Below are 15085 nucleotides of genomic sequence, written 5' to 3' on the forward strand. Positions count from 1 at the left end.
AAGGTAATGGGTTCTAAAGTACAACGAGGCTTATTTTTAACTGCATCCGAGAAGCTGAAGTACTATGAAAACTCAAGAATGGTGCTGCTCCACTCTGAGATTGCAGCTCAGACCAAAATAGACCAGCACTGGGCTCTTCACCCTGCCACCAACTATAATTAGCTAGTCTGCAGCGAGAAGGGAGAAAGAAATGACACTACCTCATAAGGTGCTGCTAGAACAACCCATTTTTGTCCCTTCAGGGCCCCCTTTTGTGGACAAACCACAAAGTGTTTTGCGGGCATTCCTTCAATCATACCCATCTCCCCTCAGTGCCCATCTGGACTAATGCCTTCATTTTGATCATGTAAAATGTGTTACAAAAGATCATGTGCAGTTCTTTTTCTGGGAACGTTTTCTCTCTATAGCGTTTTCCTGACTCCATCTGTTTAAGGAGTGTGATCTGGAACTCCCCACAGGGCATCCTTGTGGACAAGGACTGGTGCCCCGCCACGGTCCTGCCCAGGAACCCAGGCAGGCCGCGGTGCATCAGGGAACCACCGTGCATTAAGAAGAATGAAATCCCAACATACTTTCTTTGCTGTCGATATCCTGATATGTCTAGAAGGGTTTTCCGAGGGAAAGACCGAAAGAGCTTCTGCACCTGCTGTTTCCATGACAACAATCTTTTTTTCTGAGTCTCTGTAAATGCCTGCAAAAACAAACAGGACTTTTTAATGGGTGGCGCAGCCTGGCATTAGAGGGAGGAACACGCAGTTAATAGGGGGGGACATCAGAGTCTCTGCAGCTGCCTTTTCTTCACCTGCTTCCCACCTGGTCCAAACAGCAGTCAGTTTCACTTGGGAGCCACCTGTACCAACAATTCAAGTTATTTGACATTGGAGGTGCCTCAGAAAGTACGTGCATTATGCTTTTGACAATGCTTGTTTTTGGTTGCATTTCTGGCAGACCCGTATAGTCACCTTCCCCTTCTTCCTGACTCTGGACTCTCTAGATTAACCAGGAATGAATTGCAAAAATGGATTGTTGACTATTCTGGCTTTTGCAGGCCCCCTTGCATTTTCATAATCAATGGAAATGCTAAACCACTCCAAAAATCAATCTGCATGATGGTGTGTGGTCACCCTGGCGTGGTCTGCAGGCTTTCAAAACATGGAGTATAGTCTCTGCTACACTACGCTCCCCTACCCTACCCTACCCTACACTATAGGTCAGGATTGGTGCACTGGACTTTTTTGTAGGGCATGGGGCTTTGCTGAGAAATCTCCAGTTAAGGGGCTCCGTTCCCTACAAAAACCCCAGTGCACCAATCCTGACCTAAACTTTGCCTAAGATTTAGGAAAACAAGTAGATCTGATACCTTTTCAAATCTTTTTTAGTAAAATTGGCACTGAGGGGTGTTTTGCCCGCTTCGTAACACACTGTAATCTATATCATGTGTTCTTTTGTGTACATGGCAGCCCGGGGAAGGACTTTACAGGGGTTATGAGTCCCCAAGGCAGAGATGCTCAAAACTATGATATAGAATCCCTCAAGGAGACTATTAAATGCAGATTCCCAGGTCCCTTCCCACACACCTAGAGCCTGATTTAATACATCTGGACAGGAGTCTAGAGGATGTTTGCAGCAAGCGCCCTGTAATTCCGTTGCAAATGGAACATGGACGTGTGGCATTCTAGATGGTTTGAGGACCCTCCACGCAATATAGGAATGCCCTGTCAGGTGCCTAAAACCAAGGTCCACAAGCTGTGGGAGGGCCCGCAGATTTGACTGATCAGCAGTAACAGTGATGGAGATGACATACTCATATAGTTTTGTCAATAAGACCTGAAATCCTTTAAGTAGCAGTAAACTATTACTTAGAGTAACAGACTATATGGCTCCTTCCCATAAAGGAAATGGATTCCTTAAACAGAGAAAACATGACAGTTTAATTTTCTCCGGATGACATTTAATCTTTAAGGACCTAAACACAGGAGAGCTATGTGAACAAAAGCAAAAAGATGTTAGTTATATTGTGAAAAAATTACTGACTTGCAAACCCCTTCCTCCTAGATGACCTTAGCCAGACGCCTTTAAAGATATTCATCAAGGAGGACTACCCAACCAAGGGACTCTGTGCCTCCTTAAAGAGGTGCAGACACTGCACAAGGTACATGGTGGGATGGTCTCATGGTTACAAGGTGAGGACATGGTTCTACTTTGTGGTCCCTTCTCATTTGTTCGCAGTGCTTGGTGAGTGTCCAGTTATACACAAATGTCTCTGAAAGCCTGAAAAGCAAGCATTTCTGCTGGATGAATAAAGAGAGGGACAGATAGAGTCAGCTTTTGACTGGCTTCTTCTGCCAAAGTTTGAGTGAGAAACAGGATGCAGGGGCACTGATTTAGATGACTTGGGGAGGAGAGTCTAGCCCAGTTGGTCGGAGGCTCTGGATGGATATGGGCGGGGCTTGAATCCCTACATATCCTTATGCAAGTTCCTTTACCTGACACTCAGTTCCTTCTAAAAACCTTCTAAAGGGAGAATATTATCTCCCTCCAGGATGTCGTAAGGTTTAAATGAGATAACACGTGAAATGCACAAGAATACTTAGGACATGCCTGGCTCTTCGTAACGGTTCAATAACTGCGACATAGATTCTCAACCCAGGTTTTTGTGGTCGCACAGACCAGCCCTTTGGTGGTGGTATGAGTGTTTGTCACATTTGGCATTCCAACAATCACCTTTAGCCCCAACAAATGACTCAAAACTACAGTACCAAGCTGGTCTGGAGCCAGCCTGAAGGACAGCTGGCCTGAGTTTTCAAGTGACAAAAGAGGAAATGGCTCACTTTATAGACATGCATTCAAAGTGCTTCCAAAGGACACCAGTTCATACATGACATCTCCCATGGTGGCCAAGAACATCCAAGAAGATGGAAGTGTTTATACTCCACCAGAGAGGTGAGCTCATTCACTCAACACTGGGGCAGCAGGCTCATTTCGTCCCAGGCTGCGGATAGGATTAAGCCCCTTAGCCATGCTGAGTGAGTGTGGTGGCCACTTCTCAGTCCTGGAGGCTGCAGCTGGGAGGCCTGGAGAGGAGCTAGGTCATGGCTGGCAATGAGGGATTTCCAAAAGCTGGTCTCTGTGTGTATCTGCAAAGTAGCCCTCCATTGTGGGAGCTCTGCTACCAGCTGGGATGGCTGACCCCCACATCAGCCATTCCACTGGCAGCTCTGGGTTGGGCTGGTAGCAGCTTCCTCAGGGACTGGAGGGGAAGGAAGCTTCCATACTACAGACTGGCATAGCCAGGCAGCCTATTCTGAGTCCTCTGTCCCTGTCAGAGCCAATCCAATGAGTCTATCTGGAGGAAAATGGCTAGGATGCGCCCTACAGCTTTCATGGCTGGATTAAAGGGCTCCTAAAGGGGCAAAAGCTCATCTCCACAGAACCTCCTTGAGATGGCGAGGAGGCAACATGCCAGGGATTATAATCCAGGAGATGAAATTCAGAACTTTCCTGTCCTCCCTTCTGTTACTCTAGGGAGTTGGTCCCTTTGTCCCTGGGGAGGGAGGAAGGTGTCTAGGTTTGGTCAACCCCCTGCCATCCAGTCAGCTAAGGAATGGCATATTTGGGTTGTGAAAGGGAGTCCTGTTTCATGGAGCTCAGGTGAAATTCAGCCAGGATAGAGACTGCTGTGCCTAAATGGAGCCTCACAGAGAGGGTATGTGCTGCCCACATAGAATAACCCGAGCCTGTGGAAAATTATTCAGACACATTTCCTCTTTCTTGAACTAAAATAATAATAAAAGGTCTTGCACAACATTTTCCCTTCCAAGGCAGAGCACAAGCCCCTTCTTCCTGACATGCATTTAGGCAAGCAGACATGGCATGAGCCCTTTTCTGCCCAGGACTTCCATCAGCCAGAGGCCCCTCTACCGCAATCGGGGCCTCTTGCCAGCGAATGAGTCTATATGGTGCCATCTTTGCACTTAATCATTTGGGGAGGCAGCAAGAAAAAAACCAGGCATTTTTCTAAATATTCTAAGGAAATGGAAAGGAGAGCCAGGCTGCCCAAGGAGGGCATGCATGACGGCAGGGAGGTGAGAAGCATCAGGCCACAGCTCCGGGGCTGGCGGAGGCCAATTAGGAAGCGTGTGCACTGTCCAGCGGAGGCAGCTGCAGGGCTCATTATTTTGTCTTGTGGGCTCAGCAGACTTGAGGCAAGATGGAAAGTAACTTCCAACTTGTTCTCCAGTGTCTTAAAGGCTCAGTGTGAGCGTGGGCATGGGAGAGCATGCAAGGTTCTAGCTTGCCTCACAGAAGTTTAAGTGCTCTCCTAATCAGTCCCTCCAAAACCCACTCCAAATGTCCTCCTCCCCAGTAAGACACAGAGCCCTCCAAACACTGTTCTCTCTGCCTGGAGCACGCCCACCTCCTCATGCAGTGAGTCTTTACCACCAAGACTCCAGCTTGCCTTTCGGGCCCAGCTTGGGAAGCAGTTCCTCTGAGGAAAAGCCATTTCTGGCTCTGGCTTTGGTGGCCTCGCTCCTCATCTGGGCTCCCTGGGATGCCAGCACAGCCTTATCCTCACGTGTGTGATCGGCTGGTTTCCTTTAGCCTTCCCCGCTGCCCTCACACCATAAGCTACCTAGTCAGGGACAGGCCCTAGACGCTTAATAAAGATCTGTGGAATGAACGAGTTCTAAAATTCTTTAATGTGTCCTTGCCTTCTCTTCTTCCTGGTGCTTTTCGCTGGCTGAAACACGTGTGGTGTCAGGATTGAAAATAGCGAAGGGTGAGTTGGGGGCTGGGGAGAGGGACACACAAGAATTTGCACTGCTGAGAGGAAACAGCAGAAAGGAGAGTTTGGGGGATTGTGGGGCAGTGACTGGGAAGGAAACCCAGAAGGAGACCGTGCTCACGAGCCGTGGGTAGGCAGACCGTGGAAGGGTGGAGGGCCTAGTGAACCGGCCTTGGACAGATGTGCCTGTGTGGCAACTGGAGGGTGGGAACAGCATAAGTAGGGTGGTAGGTGAGGGGGCCGGACCTCTGCGCTGGCTGCCTCCCTTCGCTGGGGCCCACTGCCCTTCTGGGGCTCTGGAGGCCAACCCAACAAAGGTGAGCAGACTTGGGGGGCCTTTACCATCTTATTCTAACTTTAAAATCCCACAAAATGACCTCTGCATTGTTAAGCTTCTTTAAAGCCTACACTGTGACTCTTTGGAGGGGGTGCTCCCAAGAAGCCACTGGGGTCTTGGGTCTGAGGCACAACCTCCTGTCCTCCCACGCACCTCAGGGCAGGTGGCTGCCCCAGCCGGCAGCACCCGGGACCTGCCCCCGCTCCGTCAGGGAGACCGTGCTCACACGGGGTCTAATGGGGCACAGCTCCAGCCTGCCTCGGTCCTTCTTCAAAAGGACATGTGGTTCAACAGAATTCCTATAAAAATCACAAATTGAACCACACGGAACATAAACACAAACACATTATTTCTTTTGTACATTCTCCGACCCTCCCTCAAGTTTCCCTGAGCCAAAAGGCAGAATGTTTCAACAGAAAATTTTATAAAGACTCGAAAACCTGCCAAGGCAAGGTGGCAGGACTGGACATTCACCAGCTCAGGCTTGGTCACTCGGATTCTTCTAGAGCCAGAAGTTTCTCTCAGGCATTCACCCTCACATCAGAGCTCAGTCTAGATGAATCTCTAGACACCAAAGTATTACAAGCTGTGCTTAGGTTTGACGCCATCATAGATAAGTTCTGCCCGAGCTATTATTAATGCCTGTCTACTCTTCAAAAACAAGTTGTTGGAGACCCAAATGATCACATCACATAAACTCTGAGAACCATTTCTAAGCAATGAGAAAAACAGTTTTGTGAAACCCATTACTACTCACCTCATGAATTAGACACTTGTCTATGAGCTGTAAATATGAACTGATATTTTCCTCATCAGGTCTGGAGACCAAGAGCTGTGTGCACACTGTGAATTAAAAAAAAAAAAAAGGTGAATTAGAAACATGTATACCCATTCTAACCTCTGAGACCTGCCCCTGATTTCCTTTCAGGACCAATATTTTGAGATATGTGTGCCTGTGCCTTTACGTAAGGTTCACAAAAAAGGCCAGGAGGCTCCTCATTCCACTGAAGTCAAAGGCTTGGTCACCACAGGAGCCCTCGCCTCGAGAAGCCCCTTCAGTTAATTCCAGGCATACCATTCTATATTAAGACTTCTGCAATCCAGCCCGAGACAGACACTCTGGGAGAAGAAGAAGGCAACCATGTCCTGAGCCCTATCTCCGAAAGGGGCTCCTTTTGAGAAGGGAGTTCAAAGGCATCAAATACCATCGACGTTATGGGAGAGCAGTCTCCATAATTTAATGAATGAACCGTGCACCTCATTTGGAGGCATGAGGCTCTGGCACATCTTTTAGGACATGAGGTGTGTGGGCACGCACACGAGCAGGAAGCCTGCTACTCAGTCACTGGAGAGTTATTTTCTCAAAGTGATAACACACTTATACACACGTAGGTCCGCCCACACACTCAATTAGCTGAAGTAATAAAGACAAAGCAGGGTCGGTCTGCGGGTAGAGCACACACACTCACGGGCCTTCCCACGGCCATGCTAGCATGGCCCATTCTTATCTCATCCTGGAGGCTCTGCTGCTCTGATCTTGATGGGGGTGTTTAGAAGGCCATGGTGGAGGTGGTTGGACGGAAGATGTCAATTAGAAGAGAAAATGTCTTGCACTCAAGTAGACCATGCTTGAAACCTGGGCATCACGATTCCTTTCTCCCCCTAATCCTGCATTAACCAGTCTGTTGCAGAATTCCATTTACACTCTATCTTTGCACAGAGACTCCCAGTATAGCATTGTTCGTATTGACAAAAGCTCGAAAACCACCTCCATGTCCATTCACTGGGGCCCTGTCAAATTATGCTTTAAGCATACAGTGGAACAGCATGCAACCTTGAAAAAAGAAATTGGGTAGTGATATTGTATTGATAGAAATATTAAAAGTATACAATGTAGAAAAAACAAGCTGCAGAAAAACATGTAAACAACACCTGTTTGTGTGTAAAAAGGATACTCATGTACTTGTTTATGACTATCAGGAAGTTTCTGAAGGGACAGTCCAAACCTGTTTAGAGAGGTCACCTGTGGGGAGGAAGATGGTGGTGCTTGGCGGACAGGTTATTTTTCACTTCCATCATTTGGTTAATTTTGATTTTTTATGTTGAGCATGAACTGATTTTATAATTTGTTTGAAAGGAGCCAAAGTTTAAAAAGAAGGCATGCCAGAGGAGTTTGGATCTCCTGAGGACTGAGCCCATCATGGGTCACACTCAGGCATCCACCACCACAGGATCATCTGTTCTAACCCCACGTGGCTAAGAGTCCACTCAGGGGTGGGAGGTCAGGGGGTGCAGAGGGCTCGGAGGTGAGTCGGGGAGACCAAGGACCCACCCTGGCCATCAAGCTACTGGCATATCTGCTCAAAGGGATGTTACAAGTCATCTCCTCTGAGCCAGATTTCTATGGATGGAAATCTCTTTTAGGACGTGTACACACAGGGCGTTTCTCACTGCACCTGTAAGACTCAGGTGTTCATTTCTTTTGGTAAAAACTTGGTTCTTTAAAATGATTGGACGATAAAGAAAAAAATGTTTCTCCTTCCCAAAGGAAAAGTATGGGCATTCACTGCATTTTTTAACACAATCACACTTTCTTGTGAAACACCCCGTTCAAGCACAAATTACTCTAGCATTGGACTTTTTAAGGATAATCACGTAATCGCTGTGCCACTCATGGGGAAGACACAGGGCAGTCCAGGTGGAAAGAGTGCTCTCACCTAAAGGACCACATGAGAATTCTATCCTGCCCTCCAGACAGGCACTCGGCCTGGCCATGGTGCCTTCCAGGCGCTGTCTGCAGTAAGGGCCGACTTCCGCCCACAGGCCCAAAGCCCACCGAGCCCTCACTCTACTAGGAGGGCCCAGCAAGCCCTGGTCTGAGGGAGTGGGAGAGAAAAGGGACAGGGTTAAGGAAGAGGCCTTTGCGGATTAGAGGGATCGGAGTTCAGGCGACCTCTGAGCCTCACTCTCCACATCTGTAAATGGGCTAATGGCATCTACCCCGACAGGTTTATCCAGCACTCCGGGGAAGCTCCTCAGGAACCCGGAGCTCTGGTTAGTGGTGATGAGCGAAGAAAAGGGGGGAGGTGTGAGAATCAGCTCTACCTTTCCCCATGACACGTGTGAACTGGCCGGGGAGATCCCCCTCCGGCAGGGGGGCGACGGCCAGCTCCCCATCACAGCTACTCAGCTGATGTGGCTGCAACCCGCCGCTGGCCCCAGCCGAGGTGGTGACGGTGGCCCCGGTGGCCGAGGCACTGTCTTTGCAGTCGGGGCTCTGGCCCTCAGGGCCCATCAGTGAGGGCGGGTGTGGAGCCTGGGGCTCCCGGTGGCGAGCCTCGGGGGTGGTGCTCGGGGAGCTGTAGGCCTTGATGGGAGTCAGGATCATCTGGTGCAGTTCCTGGAGTGGGATGCGCAGGTTGCCCCCCTCGATGATGTCCTGGATGGTCAGAGGGAGAAGACCTCTGTTAGCAGCAGCAACGGGGGCGGCCCGCCGTGATGCCTCGCTTCCCCTGCCCCAAGCCGTTCCCAGATTGGACGCACAGCTGCTGGCCCCTTCATCACAACATTCTTTGGAAAGGCAATCACTTTAATTTTATCATTCTATTATTAGCCCGGGCAGAAAACTTGGAAAATACAGATAGGCATAGTGGGGAAATTATACATCACCTGCAAATCCCATCATCTAGAGGTGATCACTAGAATGATTTTGTACATTTCCTTCCCTGGCTTCTTCAGTGAATTTCTACAAAAAGCATTATACAGTTGACAGGCACACACTTTAGAAGCTGTATAATAAAGCTGGGTCACGTGGTAACTTCCTGTCCTGTGTTTGAGTTGTGCATGAAGGAACCTGCTGCTCATTCACACCTTCACTCAGCCCCCCACACAGGCATCACGGGGCAGTGGTGAAGAATACAGACTCTAGGGCAGATGCTGGGGTTCAAATTCGGACACGGCTGTCTGACCTCGGGTAAACGACTTAACCTCTCTGTGCCTCAGTTTCTCTGTGTAGAACACACGGATAACAGCCATATCTGCCTCACTGGGTGGTTGTTAAGGATGTTAATATTTGTAAAGCTGCAGGTCGGTGTCAGTTATGGTGTCCTGTGCATCTTTGTTAAGTTACTAGGTATGTGGCCAGGTTCCTGAGGAGCCAGGCACCGTGCTAGGCAAGGGGGAACCGCGGGAATAGCCTTTATGGTTCCCAGGGGAGTTGACCCTGAGCTGAGCATATCGTGTGCTAGGGACTGAGGTGCAGGCCAGGTGGCTGTGAGGGAAGGCTCTCTGAGGGGTGGACGTTGGAAAGGGAACCCAAATGGATGCGGGCATGAGGATTCTGGGCAAGTGTGCTCAATGCAAAGGGCACAGTAAGGGCAAAGGCTGTGAGGTGGGGGCACGTCTGGAGTGTGTGAGGAAGAACAAGGAGGCCTGACGTGGAGCAGGGTGGTGAGGGGAGAGGGTGGGAAATCAGGTCCAGGTTGCTCCTGGGGCCTGAGTGTGGAGGCATGGATGCTGGAAGTTCTTCTAAAGAGATGGAACATCAGGGAAGGTTTTGAGCAGGGGACTGACATGTTTTCAAAGAATCATTCTAGAGAGAAATATGTATAATCTATGTGTATACGATACAGCTGACCCTTGACCAACATGGGTTTGAACTGTGTGTGTCCACTTACCTGCGGATTTTTTTCTATAAATACAGTACAGTATTATAAATTTATTTTCTCTCACGATTTTCCTAACATTTTCTATTCTCTAGCTTACTTTATTATAAGAATACAGACTATAACACATATAACACACAATATGTGTTAATCCACTCTTCATGTTATCAGTAAAGCTTCCGGTCAACAGTAGGCTATTAGTAGTTAAGTTTTGGGCAAGTCAAAGTTATACATGGATTTTTGACCACACGGGGGTGGGGTGCCCCTCTACCCCATGTTGTTCAAGGATCAACTGAAGTCTATAATATAAGAACGGCTTTATATGTTGTATAATAAAATTGGGTCCTTCTGCACCTACAGTTTGACATATTGGCCATTATGTATTAGAAGAAGAGTGAAAGTGGATTCTGATTGACATTTATCTATGCACCAGATGCTCACGGAGGCACAGAACATGCTCCGAGGCTTGGGGCCAGGGATCAGGGCCTGGGAGTCTTTTGGGCATGGTGAACGGCCCAGCCCTCTCCCTGGTGCTGTCCCGTGCTTCTGTAGCAAACCTCTCCCTGGGACCCACAAAGGACACTGACAATCGGGGCCCTGATTACTAATGAAGTACTTAATCTTCCGAGAGCCCAGAATAGCAAGGACATCATTATAAAAGCTTGAAGCATGAGGCCCAATCCATTCCTGGGATCCTCTCTTACCAAGAAAAACTGCTTGATGGTGTCAAGGAACACAAGCCCACGGAACACGATCACATCTACACCCAGACTTTCCAATCCATCAATTAGAAAAAGGAAACCTGAGGATGGCAGCCTTGGACAGGCAACATTTCAATTCTGGGCCGCAGACCACCAAGAGCCCGGCCCCGTCGTTGGTGGGAACATGCTTTGCGCAGGAGGTTGGATGCAGAAGCTTAGCTGAGTGGGCACCCGGGGTTATGGAGGACAGTGAAATGCTAAGTAGCCATCAGAATTGTCTCAATCCTGCTCAGGGCTACTTTCCAGCCTATTTTAGAGGAGAGAGTCTATTTTTCTTTTAAAGAGAAGGGTTTTAGAGTCTACCGCCTTCCTTCTACACCTGGTGGATATGGCAGAGGTAAGACTAGGTCGCTGCCTGTGCTGGCAAGCCTGGTGTGGGAGTCGGGGGTGCTCCTGATCATTGCCAGTTTTTCTGCTGCCTGGACTGGACCGGCCTTTTCCAGAGTCTAGAGGGTGGCATGTAAATGGTTCCTTGACTTTGGACATGGTGATCTACCCGGGCTGGGTGTATGGAGGTAAGCTAGCTGGCCCATGCCAGGAGAGCACCTGTTGTCTTTCCTGACTCAACTATGTGCCACCTGGGGGACCCCTGCCTCGAAGTCCTCCACTTCCGGCCAACAGCCTCACCGGCACCTGGTAAGTGGGGGGGGGGGGGTGGTTCTGATCTTGTCCCGCCCCTGACTGAGGCTGGGAAAAGGAAAGGAGAGAGAAGGGATGAAGCTTCCTCAGAGTGAGGCTGAGTAGGCAGAGCTGACCGGCCTACTTGGGAGATCACATGCCTCCCTGCCACGCTATCCCATGTGACAGCGACCACTGAGGTGAGCAAATGCATGCTCGTGACAGTTTTTCAACTGCCACCAAGCAACCCTTGTCCGCTCCTATCACATGCCAAAAGGCTTCTGTAGTTACTCAGTGAGGGAGGAAGGAGATTCTGGTTATGCTAAGAGCTGAACTCCTTGAAACAGGAAACATACACTTGCCCCAAGTTCAAATCTTATTTTATTCCACTGGAGACAACCACCCCAAAAAGGAAACCATAAACCTAACGAATAATGACAGACACTTTCTGTAAACTATCTTATCAGGAATCATGAAGAGTTTTGTTTCCCCGCTAGCCTTCAAGCCAGTGTCTCAAAGAAAACGCTTGGCTACCAACAAGTTAACAATGTGCTTTAGGCCAGGCTCCATGGTGTTACATATCCGACTCTTTAAAATCAATTCGAGAACTCAACATTGAGTGCCCAGGTTGAGAAGGAAGCTAGAAAATGGCCCGAATGGGACTCACTCCAGTGTCCTCAACTGGTTGTGGGAATTAATTCTCCAGGTTGACAAAAATAGGGAATGAACCCAAGTCTCTATTGATCCTTCAGACCATAAATATAATCCTACGTTATAAACACAAAGAGGCAAAAACGAAGCTGTCCGGTCACTAATGGGCCAAGCCAAGGAGCTCACGGCAGAGCAGGTACCAAGAAGCAGTCAGCTTGGGCGGCACAACTCAGGGCTGGCATACAGGGAAAGCAGCTACTTGCCGACCGACCGCTTGCCTGGCTTTCTTAGGTCTTAGAGGAAGACTGGTTTGGAACCTTCACAGGGCACGTGATGGCGGCAAGGGGCAAATCATCTGGAAGACAGGACTCGGGCAGCCAGCATCCCAGCACTTACGCACTGTCCGTGGTCCCACCTTCCCCCTGCATGGGCACAACTGGACTTCTCATGCAGTAGATGGCACGCCTGCATCGACTTAAATCCACTCCCTTGCCACCTTTCATTCACTAGACTCCAACTGAGCCCTACAAGGAGCCAAGACCTAAAATGAATACAGCAGAATCCTCGCCCTAAGATGTGTGTGTGTGTGTGTGTGTGTGTGTGTGTGTGTGTGTGTCCTTTCTCCATGCCAGGTTCCCATGGAAGGGTCCAGCTTCACAGTTTGGGAGTTAGTTGCAAAAAGGACAGTGAAGGGGCACCTGGGTGGCTCAGTTGGTTAAGCACCTGCCTTCAGCTCAGGTCATGATCCCAGGGTCCTGGGATGGAGCCCCACATCGGGCTCCCTGTTCGGTGGGAAGCCTGCTTCTCCCTCTCCCACTCCCCCTGCTTGTGTTCCCGCTCTTGCTGTGTCTCTGTCAAATAAATAAATACTAAAAAAAAAAAAAAAAGAGTGAATAAAAGCATGTGGAAACATTTTCAGTATTAAAGATCAATGTTGAAAAGTCTGCCCCAGTGACCATTCTAATCTTCCCTTTTCCTTTTCCACCAGACATCTTGAGAAATCTCCACACTTCCTTCCCTAATGGCATTCTCACCCATTCACACTCCCTGGTTCACAGGTTTTGGCTCTGTCCGACCATTCTCCTGGTGACCCTCCTCACCGTGGCTACCAGTGACCTGCTGGTGGCCGATTCCAGGGGGCGGTGTTGAGTCCTCACTGTGGGACACATTTGCGGCCCCTGATGGGATTCCCTCCTTCAAACACTCTGACCCTCAGGATGGTTCAGCCTCTGGCATTGTTTGGTCCCTCCATCTTCTGGTGCTCTTCGGGGCTCTGTTCTCAGCTCTTACCACTCAACACACACTTCTGCGGAAGCAACCGCCATTTCCACACAGATGACCCACAGTGAGTCTTTCAAACCCTGTGGACTCTAGCGTTGTCCTTGTGGCCACTAACTTGCCTTTTCCGCCGCAGTGTCCCATAGGCACCTCAGACAATCTGTTCAGCTGAACTCCACTTCTCCCACCCTGGCTACTCCTCCTATATTTTCTGTTCCCAAATGGCACGGCACCTGGGTCGATGCCTGGACTTCCGCTAAATGACCTCTCTTGTCTCTCTCCACCCTCACGGCCCCCACCTTAGCTCAAGGGCCCGCCAAGGCTGGCTCTAGGCTCCTACCGAGTCTCCAGCCCATGCTGGCCCCTCCATGCTCTCCCCCTCCTCACACCTGCAAGAGCACTGTGTCTCATCCCAGGAAGATCCCCCACCTGCCTCGGTGATGGTGCTGATCACAGGGGACTGTGAGGGCACCGCTACGTCTGTGTGACATGTCTGTGTCACAATGCGCATCCGAGCTCCCCAAAGGCAGGAACCAGGTATTTCTGTATTACTCACGGTTAGTCTCCAGTGGATGGGGGTAAATCTAGTCCAAGGCAGCTGCTTAGTACGTATTCAGTGAGTGAGTGGAAGAGCTCTGGACCTAGAGCTTACCTGCAACGACTACTGATTATGAACTAGCCATGGGCGGGGTCCCAGCTATCTCCTCAGAAATCTCTGGGTTCTATGTGAGGTAAGAATGCTGTGGGCAGGGGCCTGATGACAGCATTTGCAACACCATAATCAGCCCGGGACCTCTGGGAATGCCACAGAAAGGGCTGGTGTGAGTCTGTGGCTGGTGGCCTAAGTGGTAACACAGTAGGGACAACTCCCTCCCTCCAAGAGCAGGAAGGCCCTGGGTCCCAGAGGAGAGAGAACAGAGCCAAGGGGCTGAGTCCTCAGTGGATGCTGAGGCTCCCCACCCCCAGGCCATCAGCTCCTGAAGGGAGGACCACACAGGTGTCTGACCTCAGGTGTTCTGAAGCAAGCTCAGTGTGCCGGTCTGGTAGGGACACAAGCTTTCTTCTCAAAGATGTCAAAATAAAGTCATTACTGCTCTTTTCTTGGCCATTAGCTGCCCTCAGATTTTGTGTTACTTTTGTCATCTTTTTAACAATTCCCATTCCAGTGAGCCAGGCAGACGGTATTTTTGTGGAATTACTACTATTCTAGGTGCGAAATGGCAATGGACTCCTCAAAGACCAGAGAGGAAGTCAGCGACACGTCCAGGCACCTGGGCCACCTTGCTGCCCTTGTGTTTCCACACTGAGTTGGCCCAAGTCCACGGGGAGTAGAGCTAACAGCAGTTTCGTCTCTGTCTCTCAGGTCGGTGCGTTTCCTCAGTGACAGAGTTCCTGGGAGTTCCCAAAGGATGCTCCAGAGATAAAGGGGGACGATCACTCTTTCACCATAATACTCAGCAATCTAGTCCTTAGGGAGAACACTTCCCGAGCTTTCTAACAGAGGAGAAAACTGGCCTTTTGCATGGTCCCCAAAAGAGAATGGGTTCTTATGTTAAAGATGGCAATAATCACTGTTAGACAAACTGCTTGGTAAATAGAACAGAATTAAGAACAACCACCTCGGGTTCAGTTGGGTTGGTTGCTTGTCATTTGGGATTCACTTTAATTAAGGGCGGGCCTTTCAGCACGGATGTGCCATGAGAGTAGCCTCTACCCATCTGTCGATCCCAAGGCTTTCAAAGCCACCTTCCTTATAAAGTTATATATGCATATTCTATAGATATATATTACTTTATATTTTATGTGATATGCATTAAATGTAACTTTTTATATTCTATGTAAAATTATATACACACATCTTTATAAATCAGTAAAGAAAAACTCTCATTGCACTAAAATGTTTACATACTCACAGAACTTGTGTTAGGCCCACCTAGCTCTATACTTTGTTCCCGTTCAAAGGCACCCTGGGATTACTGGACGACATGAC

The 15085-nt window shown here is 49.2% G+C and overlaps 1 protein-coding gene across 8 annotated transcripts in view; it reads right to left on the reverse strand.

Annotated features, from left to right (window-relative positions):
* Nucleotides 1–15085, reverse strand: part of SAMD4A (sterile alpha motif domain containing 4A) — a 206452-nt gene that overhangs the window by 23041 nt on the left and 168326 nt on the right. For 4 of the 8 annotated variants that reach the window (XM_027569717.2, XM_027569716.2, XM_027569720.2 and 1 more), the window contains 3 exons: nucleotides 8229–8562; nucleotides 5881–5966; nucleotides 573–691 (listed from right to left, as the gene is read on the reverse strand). In XM_027569717.2, coding sequence (XP_027425518.1) covers nucleotides 573–691; nucleotides 5881–5966; nucleotides 8229–8562 — 539 coding nt within the window. Of the gene's footprint in view, nucleotides 1–572; nucleotides 692–5880; nucleotides 5967–8228; nucleotides 8563–12917; nucleotides 13101–13217; nucleotides 13403–13435; nucleotides 13494–13651; nucleotides 13798–15085 lie in introns of those variants that run through there. The other 4 variants (XM_027569723.2, XM_027569722.2, XM_027569724.2 and 1 more) reach the window with 4 other exon arrangements.

Source organism: Zalophus californianus, chromosome 6 (assembly GCF_009762305.2).
Source record: "Zalophus californianus isolate mZalCal1 chromosome 6, mZalCal1.pri.v2, whole genome shotgun sequence".
Taxonomy (NCBI): Eukaryota; Metazoa; Chordata; class Mammalia; order Carnivora; family Otariidae; genus Zalophus; species Zalophus californianus.